The 13,733-nt window shown below is 34.9% G+C and overlaps 1 protein-coding gene across 1 annotated transcript; it reads right to left on the reverse strand.

Annotated features, from left to right (window-relative positions):
* Positions 1-10,360: 10,360 nt before the first annotated feature.
* LOC113737659 (uncharacterized) lies at positions 10,361-13,320 on the reverse strand. The gene is made up of 6 exons (XM_027264854.2): positions 12,447-13,320; positions 12,035-12,257; positions 11,693-11,944; positions 11,300-11,608; positions 11,097-11,100; positions 10,361-11,008 (listed from the first exon to the last, which is right to left on the reverse strand). Exons 1-6 carry the CDS (start codon positions 13,318-13,320, stop codon positions 10,361-10,363), a joined length of 2,310 nt encoding a protein of 769 aa, XP_027120655.1.
* Positions 13,321-13,733: the final 413 nt, after the last annotated feature.

Below are 13,733 nucleotides of genomic sequence, written 5' to 3' on the forward strand. Positions count from 1 at the left end.
CAATGAAGAACTTTTCCAATAGTCTCACTGCATCAATCGGACAATCGGCTAACCATTGGCTAGAAGATTGGTGAAAGCAGATCCCTAAAGAACCCCATTGAAGAAAAATATTCTTATAAATGAAGGAACTAAATAATCGGTCACTCCCAAATAGGGATCTCATTGTAATCATGTTGAATACTACTATATGTAAAATAGGGATAAGCTCATTGTTGACTTTGGATTTACTTTTTGTTTATGGTCCCAACTCAATAGGACCATTTGGAAGATTATAAATGATGGTGTCAATTTGCTCCTTTGGTTTTCATAATCCCGTGTCTTGTCTTCTTTTATTTTATTCTACAACTCATTAAGAATATATATAAGTGTAACTATTATCAGAATTGAGATTGCAATTGTACAAAATTGGGAACAAATTATGTGACCAGAATCATATGTCAAAATTGAGATTTCAGCAAGTTTTCATACACAAAATAGCTTCCTTACAAACAGAAAATGTCCATTTTCATATATAATTGATCAATCAACAGCTGGTTTTCATACTTCTCTGCTGCTACTTTAGTCTACATTTATCCTAAATCCTACCTCTTACAAACAAAGGATTATCCAACTAGCATTCTAGCAAACACATTTGTTTTCACAAAATACAATCTCAGTCTGGCAAATTTAGCAAGATTTCATACTAGACTTAGCAACAGCTTGCCCCACTTTCCATTTGCTTTGCATGTTCTCCTCCAACTCAAAACCAACAACACCATTAAGACGACAATAATGCTGATGAGAATTTTCTCCCTCTTTCGTATCTTTTCAACTATTTCTTCCAACTTATTGGCCATTTTTGGTAAACCAGGTATAAGTACCCTTCCTCTTGGACCAATTCCCTTATCAACCTATCAAAATACTTGCGCCTGTCAAGCCTCTAATAAAACACGATTCAAAAATTTGTTAAAATTAAAGTTTTACTGTTCTGTCAATAGTACAATGAGTTTTTACCGGCCACAAAGAACAACCAAGAAATCTTCTTTCGAATTGTCATCCTGCTAACACGTTGTTAGCTTTGTCCTCAATCCACAATTGCAGATAGGTGTTGATGAAATTGAAGAAGCAAAACTTCTACTTCTTATTTTAGCACTCTAGGTTCTCCATGGCCTACGCTATTACAAGTAGAATAATAGGTATTGAGCATGATGAAACTTTGCCAGCAAAACTTAGGGCTAGAAAAAACAGAGCATATACACAAAAAAGAAGGAGAAACGAATGAAAAAAGAAGACAGTTTTTCCTATTTTGTTGGCTGCAATAAATTAAATTAACGGAGTATACTTCTCACATGACTGCTTTCTATCCAATTTCAAAAGTGTTCCGTCAATTGTCCTAAATTGACTGAAATTGATAATGTTTGAGGATTAAATGTGTTCTTGTTGAAACTTTTTGAGGATGAAATTGGTTGCTCACCCAAACATTGGGGATGAAAAGTGTATTTTTCCCAAAAATAAATTTATGAAGTTTATCGCCTTTTTTTTTATTAGTAGGGAAGAGGCAAGATTTAAGAAGCGAAAAGAGAGAAATTACATATTAATCAATAGGAGATAGACAAGCATTATTCGAACTTGTCCATATTTATTTTCCATCTTCGCTAGTAATTAAGTAGTCTAATTCAGGTTCTTGTTATAGACACATAAGGTCAAAAATAGACAGAACTAAGGGGCGGGAAAGTCAAGGCTGCCTAAGTTTTTCAAAAGAATAGTTGGAGATGGGCCTCGTGCTTCACCTGAGGTTGCCCAGGTGCACATATATGGGAAATAAAAAATTTCAAAACAGGAGAGCAAAACGGAAATTTAAGGAAACAATTAGCAATACAGAAAGAAGAGAAGTAACCATTTACATAGATGAATGTATTCTGCTATCAATTTGATTTCATTAGTAAGAAGAGTATTCTAAATAAATATGGGTCTGTCTAACAGGTTGCTCATAGAGCATTCATTAAGATATCTTTTAGGTGTCATATTTTTGAAAATATAAAATTAATTTGAAAAAATAAATAAATACAAGAGAGGGTATGTAAGATTAAATATAAAAAATATAGAAATATAAATAAGGATAATAATTGTTAGTATATACATATACATGGTAAATTAAATGAATATTAAATGTGTTAATGAATGGCCACAGGGCACCCGTTAGAAAAATCTAATAAATATGACTATTGATCTGGCAACCATTGGTGTACTAAGTGTAGGAATCACAATGGGAACCAAAGCTGAAGTAGTAGGTAGATATAACGTATAACTTATTAAGTAAGGAAAAAGAACTCTGATTTGTTTAATAAACAGAAAAAATTTTGATGCACTTGAATTAAGCAGAGTTCATAAAAGAGCATATTCTATTAGCTAGTAAAAATCGTGCCTGATGTCAATAATGAGGGTAAAAATTTTAGTTAAGTTTCATAAAGATAAGGTAATAGAAGACGTTAAAATCATTACGAAACAGTAAGAAAAGAAGGCAACCAAACTCTCATAACATGAATTGAAATAAGTAAAAAGACTAATAATATCAGTAACTAACAGTTGCAGGGTAAGTTTTCAGTAAAACTATTCATGTAAGTAATATCAATGGTCTAATTGTATTCACAAGTGTGTTAATGAATAAGGTAATTAAAGTTGTAATATACGAACATCATTTCTTGGCTAAACATCTACATGCAGCCAATAACAAGAAGCCAATTCTCCTAAGTCGTTTGTAATAGTGGAATGCAAAAAGACATGAAGACCACACCAGTTTATCCAACGGAGGGACCTCATTGTAAAACAATACTTGAGAATCCGGAAAACAAAGAAATACGCAAACCGTTCACAGCCCAATAGTCCAAAAAACAATCACTAACCAATACTAAAACCCCTTCCAAATTGATCAAAACACTCACCTAGTTATGGTCACCACATGGGGCCATGAATTACTATTCACAAACTCAACTGCCCCATTTTTTGTTAGGGATTAGTGATATACAGCCCAAACTCCAAAACTCTAATCGCAAAAGATTTTATAGCGTGAACGATCAAAAAATATGGACAGAGATATATTTAAACTGTGGATATGTTTGTAAGTAGTACTATGTTTACATTAGAATATTAGATATATTAGATCAACTTTTAGTCTTTTTGTGGTTAAACACACAAAAGCAATACGTGCATTATGATAAAAAATTGTGTATGTTCATGATTAGGAGAGTTCCATCTTTTTATAATACTATTGAAGATCAAATTTACCAATTATTTTCTGTAGATATCTATCTTTCTAACCATAAATGTTACAACTGCTTTTAGTAGTTTGATCATTTTTGTTAAGGAATTATCACATGTCATGATTTTATGGCCATTTAGTTTTAGAATGGGGGCTGCCTGATAGACAACTAAAGGAAAAACAGAAAAAGACTGCAAAACCAGAATGAAAATGACACTCTTCTTGTTTATTATGTTGTTTATTTTGTTAAAGAAAGTGATAAGTGACTAATTTACGTAATAATTGTATGACATTTTATATTATTTTTAGTCACTTTAGTTATATTATTGGTAGAATATGAATCATTTTGGCTATAATTGGTGAAAAATGCTTTTAAGTGATTAAATGAGGTTTTTATCACTTTTTACTTGGATTTTGTGTATTTTGACAGTTTTGACACATTTTCGTATTTCGGCTATAACTTGAGTTACAATGATCGGATTGGGATGATTCTTGAACCCATTTGAAGATAAGAGATAGATCTACAACTTTGGTGAAGACATCTAAATCCAGTTTGAAGGTTTTCCAGGTCAAAATGCCGAATTACAATAGCAAATTTCTACTGGTCGAAGCTGGAACAGGGCAATGAGCAGGCAAGGGTATTTCAGTCATATCTCAGCCTACACAGATCCAAATGAGGTGATTCTTGATGCATTAGAAAGATAACTCAAAAGGCTACAACTTTCGTGTTTTAGACATGAGCTGGTTCAGCCTCTAACAGCAAGAAAAGATTGGTTGAAGTTGGGCCAAAAACAGAGCAAGTGATCCACACTTGGATCCACTATTCATCCGAACCCTCGGTTGTTTCTGGGTTAGTGGATCCGAGCTCGGATCCATACGGATCCGAGGTACTGTAGCAGCTCGGATCACAGGTCAGAAAAGGCTGCTCTGTACGCGTAAAACTCAATTTCACCTCCACCAACTCACATTGGATGCTATACATGTGAGAAACATTCCCAGCTGTAAAAGGGAGATGTAATCCTCATTTCTTGACCACCTTTCATCATTAAATAGCCAAATGCATTGCAAAAAGAGGAGAAGGGGAGTTCATAGCAGAAAAATAGAGAGTGAGCTACGGGAGAGCTTGAAACTGCAGAAATGTAGCTCTTTCATCTCCCTAGTGTTAGTTTAGCTTAGTATAGAGTAGTGTAGCTTTTCCATTCTTGTTTATTATCTAGATTAGGATGAAGATGGAGGATGAAGAAGGCAAGGAAGAAAGCTCATGTGACAAGGGTTGTATTCCTTTCAAACTCTTTATCTTTTGTATTTGATTCCAAGTTTAGTTAATATACAAGTTCTGGATTTTGTGTTCATTATGTGTTTCTAAAGTTTATACCTTGGGTTTGGTTGAACTTTCTATAATTGTTAGTGTTTATTATTTGGTTATTTGACTGCTATGATTTGAGCAAGTTATTTAGCACTTTAGCTCTTGAAATCATGATTAATCTGGTACCATTAATTGTGATTATCTAAGGTGTTGTTTCTGCAATGAAAATTGAGATTTAACACTAGTTCAAGAAGTGCTAAACATAGGGAGTACACTCACGAAAGTAGAGGTGCACTTATGTGGTTTTTAGTGATTCATTTCATGTAATTTCATTGAAGAAATGAACTTGTAGCTAATTTCATAACCATGAAAATAGGTATAGATTAGTTATGAGTATAATTGATTCACTACGAAAGTAGGATTCAAATGCATAAGGAAATTACACCATAATTAGCCTAGATGTAGTATTCAATGATCCAAATATAGCACTTGCATGAGTAGTTAGGGATACCACAACCCAAGGAGCTTTCATTTGTTATTTTGTATAATTTCAGTAGGTTTAATTTGTTATAATTCATTGATAGTCTAAATAATAGAGAAGCTTTAGTAGTACCGGTAATTGCAATCTTCCTTGTGGGATCGACCCTTAATACCCTATACTCGCTCACGATTCGTATACTTGCGATAAATCGCGTGTGGGGTATTTAGGAGTTTATAAATGTAAAACTTGATTAGGATGAGCTTAATTGTATATGTATACTCCGCGCACGTCAGAAAGGAAGAGAAAATTTTGCTTTATCAAGAGGAAAAATAAGGGAAGAAGAGACAACTTAGCAGCCATGAAATCTTGAAAAAAAAAGAAGAAAAACTTAGCAGCCCTGGAGCTGACTTTTATCTCCAAATCCATTACTAATGTGAAATAGAAACCAAGAGAATCCAAATGAATAAATGATCAAAGAAAAATATAACTCAAAAGAAAGGCCATAACATAATAAAACAAAGAAAAGGGGAAAACCCCAAAACATGCGAAAATAATGGCATGGCCCATGGCAAATCCAAAAGCAGAAAGTCGAAGTGAGCCCAATTATGCATTCCTACAGCCGGTTCTTACGCCCAACGATCAGAGTTGCGCTAATAAAAGTCAATCCCGAATAAGACCACTTCATTATTAAGGATTGCGGAATATTCAACCTTTACGTTCAAAGTTTCAAACATGACTCCAAACCGCTCAGGTCCGCTCTTACTCTCCCAGCTATAAATACCCCAAATCTCCGCACTTCTGCATCCATTGCAAGCATAACCAAGAATCAACAACCAAATCACCTATATTTTGAGCTGGTAACTTTGTTCTTTTTTTGCGGGTTTTAGTCGATTTTTGGGTTCGAGATGGATTGCAGAAAAGCAGCGATTCTTGTATTGGTTTTTGTCATTTTTGTTGCCATCATGGGCCAAGTTCATGTGGAGGCAGCGAGGTTGTTGACAGAGGAAGACTTCGCAGGCGCCAATCACTTGGATAAATTTCCTTCGGTTTATGCAAAAGCAAGAGACACGATGTCGCATTGGCTTGAAAGGTTGGCTTCTGGACCTAGCCCTAGAGGACCTGGTCATTAAGCTTAAAAGTTTGGCCAGCAAGTATTTAGGGAGCGGTTCGGCCATGCAAGCACAATGACAACCAACACTAGTATATTTTGGTAGTTTTTACCAATTAGAGAGTGTCTAAGACTCTGTTTTTTTTTTTTTTTGGTTATTTGATTCTTTCTTTCTTTGATGTGGTTATTTGATTCTTTCTTTCTTTGGTGTCTTGTTACACTATGAAATCTTAATGCATAGATGTATATTTCTGACTTTTGCCCTCGAAGTGGCAGTTATAATGATAGATATTTTTTTTCCTCAATGCTTTCTTTCATTTCTTTTGCCCTTGATCAATGGTTCAAGCTTTCTACAATAGCAATGCCATGGATAACTCAGGTGTTCCAGTTCATCATATGCAAAAAACATGAAAAAAAATTTCTGCACATTTCATGAGGGCTTTCTTAGTTTGCAGACACTTCGATCAACAAATTAGAAAATTTTCTGATGATGGATCATGAGTTGGCTCCATGAGACAGTGTAGTGCAGCTTTTATAGAAGTATTCCTCACAAAGCATGGATTATCATTTTCTAGAAGATACTATCACGGATTATCATATCCTATAACATACTATCGTGGTGAAAACTTCCGTCTACTCCATAAAGTTGTATTCTTTTAAGGGTTCTCTGTCTATAATATGTACCTTTAAGCCACTGGTGAAGTGGGATGAAATATTTAGAGCAAATTATCCGGTTGGTCACTAAACTTTTGCGATCGTCGAGTTTTGGTCACTCAACTATTAAAAGTCTGATTTTAGCCACTAAAATGTATAAAGTTAAAACGCGAGGCCATTCTGTTATATTTGGCCGTTAAGTTCGCAAATCTGTCTATCCGTGCGATTTCCAAGACAAAAGGCAGGGTCAATTTAGGAAGTTCAAATGAATTAAAAGCTGACGAGCAAAGTGGGGACATAAATATAACTGGAACTAAGCAAAAAATATGCAGTCAAATTGGGAGTTGAAGAAGCAAATAGTACAGACACTACTACAAAAATGTCGTTTAATGACATTTAAAAGCGTCATTATAGCTCGATGTAATGACGTTTGATCTATAATGACGCTCAGCTAGAAACGTCGTCCATTCCAGCGGCACTATAAGTTCATGACAGTTATACGAGTCCTAATTTGTAGTTCTGTTGGCATTTATAAACATTATTATTTATCGTTTTAATGACACTTTTAAATGACAAGAAATGCTAGAGAACAGCGAAGGTTATATGAATCTAAAGTGATACTCGATGCCTGTCATATATTGGATCTATCATGACGCTTCTATTATGTAAGTACAATAAGATATTATGACACATTTGCCGTATAAGTAGAATGAAATATTATGACACTTTCATGGTGTAACTAGATCGGATTGTTCTGACACTTTTAACATGAAATTTTGTGAATATTATGAACTGCAAAACTCGAAGTGGTGACACTTTTAAGTGTCAATACATCATATTGCATTAGCCCTGTATCCCATCCGAGGTTTTATACCTAAAAGCAGAATCACATTTCATCCTGCCTACACAATATAGATTCTAATTTTTGGAATAATAAAGTTATTACTACCACCTTATAAAGGAAAACCAAGCCAATTTACATTTTCATAGTAATTACTGCAATACAAGTAGCCAAAATGGTGCAAAAGTACTGCATCCAAGCAACTGACATTGCTGCTATGTCAACAAATTACATGCCAATTTAGAGATTCTTCAAAAGTTATGAGTATTACAGTAGCATTGCCAATACATATCAAAGAAGCAATAGTTCAACAAGAACTCAACAAAAAACGCATTGACAATGTCTTCAAAAAATAGCCATTTGACCCAAGGACGATCCTTTAGTTTTCTTCAAGAATCACCTACAAGTGTCATAAACCAAGAAATAGAAGTTACAATCACATCTACAGCTCTTCTTTTACAGTTTTAATGTTAGAAAATAAATAAAAACTAAGTTAACCAAATGATAAAGATAAGATAAAAAGATTACCAGGTTTATTGGCCAAGCAATAGCTACTCCAATTGCATCTCCAATCTTGAGAAAATTATGGTATGGTCTCATTAGCTCTTCATCATTCTCCACAGGCACATTCACATGAACTTCACACCAATGTGATCCCAAAGGTATGTCACCAACTTCAGCAGTTGGATCCAAATTTCTAACCACTCCAACAACACAAATTTTGGACGAATCAACCATGCTTCTTATTGTAACTTTATCCCCAACCTTGAAAACAAATTTTATAAAACATATAACCACATATAAGAGAGCAAGTCTTGAACAGATATTCAATACACAGTACCACAAGAACCAACCCAAAATGACAGCCAAACAAATACCAAAACCAAAGTGCAGTCCATTACAATCAATAATGATATCCAAAACAAGAATCTCAACAATTAACATATAGCAATTACAAACATGTTCATGAAAACCATTTGTGAACGCAGCATCTAAAGAAGGTCATAATTGAACTGTTTATTACTTTTATTGGGCGAGAAATAGCATTTGATGACTGTGAAATATGTCTTTGCGAAGATGGCGAAATTTGTCCTTGTGATCTTCCTTGTTGAATTAATTCTAGTTGCTGAATTCTTCGCTCCATTTTTGACATCGCAGCGCTTTGTTCCATAACCAAGCAAAACATGTTGAACGACTTGGTATATCGCCCCACAAATCAGATTGTGCAACTCCTAAACCATATGTATGAACTCTTCCACTCCTTTCTTCACCCATTACTTTTGCATACACGTCATTCCTACCCACACTATCTTCTTCTCCTTCTGGAAGTTGATTTTTTAAGCTTTCCATCTCCTCCTAAAATTAACAATTCAAAGTTACTACATTCTCGTTCTTATCGTAACAGAAAAAGCCTGTTATGAATGAAGTGAATAAGCAGCAACAACATACCATTTTTTCCCCAAATTCATAACTAGATGGCACTCCATTAGAATTAGTGTAGCATATGGTGAACATATATGCTCTAGAGAGAGAATGCCCAACCTCTTTTTCCTACATATAATAGTACATCCCAAGAATATATCAGAATGAAAAATTAGATGTTGTTACCAATTTATATATTATACCTTTTCTACTCGAACTTGTGCAAATGGCTTTTTCCCTGTACTATGATTCATCTTTTTCTTCTCTCGGTGCTCCTTGTTTGTTGCAGATATTCTCTACATAGTTAAACATAACAAAAAATTGTTAAGTATAGGCAAACAGAAAAAATGATCACGACTATGAGAGCATTTCATACCTTTGACTCTTCGGAAAGCCATTTAGTCAAAATATTTCTCCATTGCTGTGGAAGAACTCGTTTTGGTCTTTTAAGCACTTGACTTTCAATTGACTCATTTGGATTGAAATAAGTTTTCTTGAGAGCATGCTTCCAACTTCTCCATTTCTTTCCTACTGATTGCTTAACTCGTTCTTCTATGCCAACAGGGAGATCAAATTTTTCCTGTAATATTGAACACTCAATAAAAGAGAACAAGTATTCAACTAATGTAGTAGGTTCAAGAAATGGGTACCTTTACTACATGTATCATGTCATTCTTTAAAGACTTGGAAACTTTACGCCAACTATCAATGTCAATTGGTGCATATTTTCCAATTCTTGCCAATGCTCCCAAAAATTCATTGAATTTGCTTCTATTTGTACCAATTGGCTCACCAAGTGTATTGAATTTCACTTTAATTCGCTTGTCAGTACCATGTCTACCCCAAATGTGTCTCATATAAGTTGGTCCCCGAGTTTTCTTAGGCTCCTGATCATCATCAGAACCACCACCTGCAAGTATAATAGACAATTATGACATATCTTATGAAATAGAAACTATTGTTATAGATTATATCTAACTGAAATATTAAGTAATTAGTAATTAATAACATACCAGTGCCTTCCTCATTTTCCAAATTTTCAGGATCTTCATCACGCAATTGAAAGCTCCTTGATCCTCGATAGCTTTTTCCTCCTTTTGTTCTCGCCATATTTGTACAACTACAATTTTAAATTCATAACAGAAAGTGTACAGCTAATAGTATATTAACATGTAACAAACAGCAAAGCATAAAAAATATAAGCATGTAGATACACCACAATTCAATACATAAAAAGCAACCGAATTTACTGGACATTAAAGCAAAATCAAAAGATAACATTCATTTAATTTATATAAGATACCAAAAGATCATCCCTTGGAACTAAATGCCACTCTAGTAGTATCAACTATTTCTCCTATGACACCTTCTCGAACCCAATTAATATCATCAAATGTATCTCTTTGATGACTACTTGAAGGCTGGCTTTGTAAGTACATCTCAACATCTATGGGATCCATCTTCAAATCATCTCGTGGTACAGTTGGAATAACAACATTCCACCCCTTATCCAAAGGATCCTCCACATAAAATACTTGTTTCACTTGAGATGCAAGAACGAAGGGTTCATGGTGGTGCTTCACATTCATAAAATTCACAAGTGTAAACCCATCATCATCTTGTTTCAATCGTTTCCCCTTAGAGACCCAATCACAGTCAAACAAAACCACTCTTCGACCTCTACCATAGTCCAATTCCAGAATATCCTTTAAGACACCATAATAGGCCAAGTCACTTGAAACCGGATTCATATCCTTGGTGCTTGCGAAACTTGATGTTATTGCAGTAACAATCACCCCACTATTCTGATTTTTTCTTTTGCTCTCCAAATATTTTGTATGAAATCTAAAACCATTCACAATGTATCTCTCATACTTCGAACCCACAACATTTGGACCCTTGGCTAATAATCTCAAATCTTTTGAGATAACTTCATTCTCGGGTAGAAAATCATCCACCTATGCAAAATAAAAAAGTAAATTAATAAAATAATTGTACAGAATTTGGACAGTTAAAAGTACAGTGATACTTTGTATATTAACTCACATGGCTGTCAAACCAATTTGCAAATGTCTCACTATGAATCCGCTCCTTTTCATGTTTTGAACTACGCAAATGCTACTCTTCAACCAATTTACGATGTTGGCTTCATCAATTATAATAGTCAATCAACATAGTTGTCTATATACATCCATCATTATTAAAAGATGATTAGTTTTATAAAACAAGTATAGAGTACAATTACTTACTTGATATATGGATCCACGGCTTCACAATTGAATATCACATATTGATGTGCCTTTTTTATGATTTCATCATCCATTACAACTGAATTTCCTTTTCCTAATGGCCGACCTTGTATGGAAAAAATCTCAAGTCCTTCAGTTGTACTTTCACCTCCATCTTCATTTCTACTTGATCGATTGAACTTAGTTGTCACTTCATCAGATAAGTAGAGAGAGCAAAATGTCAAGCACTCATCAACTAGGTACCCCTCTGCAATTGAACCTTCAGGCCGACTTCTATTTCGGACATAATTTTTCAAAGTGCATAGGTACCTAAGACAATTACAAATGTAGTAAGTGATTAATAATGATACTCACATAGCAATAAAATAGAAATTATAAAGTTATAAAAGTTACCTTTCAATCGGATACATCCAACGATAATGTACTGGACCAGCTATCCTTGCTTCGGTTGCTAAATGAGTGGTCAAATGCACCATTATAACAAAAAAAGATGGTGGAAATACGCGCTCTAACTGGCATAGTACAACAGCAATTTCCTTTTCCATACGAAGCAGTTCCCAAGGACAAAGAGCTTTACAACATAAATCTCTAAAGTATTTGGACAACTTTATCAACGGAGACCGCACCGATTTTGGAAGAAGTTTTCTATAACAGAGTGGTAACAGTTGCTGCAGTAATATGTGATTGTCATGACTCTAAAGCCCGGTTAGTTTGGGAGGTTTCAAATGCACGGACTTTGAAATTGTGGCTGAATAACCATCCGGTACTTTAACCTTTTTTAGAATTTTACAGAATAACTCTTTCTCCTTCTTATCCAAATAGAAACATGTTGGAGGCAAATATGCTCTCCCAAACTCATCTGTAATAGGATAAAGACCTGCTCGTATGCCCATTTCTTCCAAATCACGCCGTACACCAAGGTTATCATACTTGCCATCCACATTCAATAATGTTCTAACTATTGTCTCACATACATTTTTTTCAATATGCATGACATCAAGACAATGACGTAACAAATTGTTCTTCTAATATGGCAAGTCAAAAAAAATGCTTTGTTTCTTCCAGTTAAAGGGTAATTCAGGGTTATCATTGACTGCCTTCCCAAATTTGATTTTATAAGACCTCAACTCCTCCAAGATCATATCACCTGTCAAGCGAGGTGGTGCAACTCCATGTTCTTCCTTTCCATCAAAGTGACGTTTATCTTTTCGATATGGATGCTCCTTTTCCAGAAATCGCCGATGACCCATGTAACATTGTTTTGAACCATGTCTTAAATGGTGTGAAACGGTGTGCTTATGACATACTGGACATGTTAAATAACCTTTAGTACTCCAATCAGATAAATTAGCATAACCAGGAAAATCACTAATGGTCCAAAGTAAAGCAGCATGCATCTGAAAATTTTCCTTTGATGATGCATCATAAGTAGTCATACCTACATCCCACAATTCCTTCAACTCAGCTATAAGAGGTTGAAGGTAAACATCAATGTTATTCCCAGGTGCATATGGGCCAGGAATGAGTAGTGACAACATAAAGTATGGTTGTTTCATGCACATCCATGGTGGCAAATTATAAGGCATCAGTACTACCGGCCATGTACTATGGTTCACATTCATAGATTTAAATGGATTAAATCCATCAGAAGCTAAACCCAATCTGACATTACGAGGATCTTTTGCAAATTCGGGATTTTGGTAATCAAATGATTGCCAAACCGGAGTATCTGCAGGATGTCTTATGCGACCATCCTTAGTATGACCCTCGACATGCCATTTCATGAAAGATGCTGTTTTAGATGACATGAACAGACGCTGCAATCTGGGTTTAAGTGGAAAGTGCCACAAAACCTTGTGGGGAACCTTTCTTTTTTCACCAGTAGGATCATCCTTTGTTCCTTCCCACCGTAGATGCTTACAAGTGTCACATTTTATCTTTGATTCATCTTTTCCCCAATACAATATGCAATCATTAGGACATGCATCATATTTTTCGTATCCAAGTCCTAGTTCTTTCATTTTTTTTTTTTTTGCTTCATAATAAGAATTGGGTAGATTTACACCTTCTGGGAATGCTTGCCTCAACAAATCAAGAAGTGTATTAAATACAGATTCGGGCATTTTGCTGAGACATTTAATATGTAACAAGCGGATCAGAAAAGATAGTTTAGAGAATTGCGGGCAATTTGGATAAAGGGGCTGCTTCGAATCATTTATTAAATTGTAGAATTTTTCTGCCTCAATATTCGGCTGTTCTGTTTCTAATCTTTCTCCCACATCTAGGTTCTGGTTTAGAACTCCTACTACATCTTGTAACAATCCCTGCATATAATCTATGGGATTGAGTGATGGAACTTCATTTGATGAGCCATGTGAAGATGTATGATGCAAATTCGAAGATAGCTCTTCATGAGCTATGTAGACACCAAAAT

The sequence above is a fragment of the Coffea arabica genome, chromosome 3e (assembly GCF_036785885.1).
Source record: "Coffea arabica cultivar ET-39 chromosome 3e, Coffea Arabica ET-39 HiFi, whole genome shotgun sequence".
Classification (NCBI taxonomy): domain Eukaryota; kingdom Viridiplantae; phylum Streptophyta; class Magnoliopsida; order Gentianales; family Rubiaceae; genus Coffea; species Coffea arabica.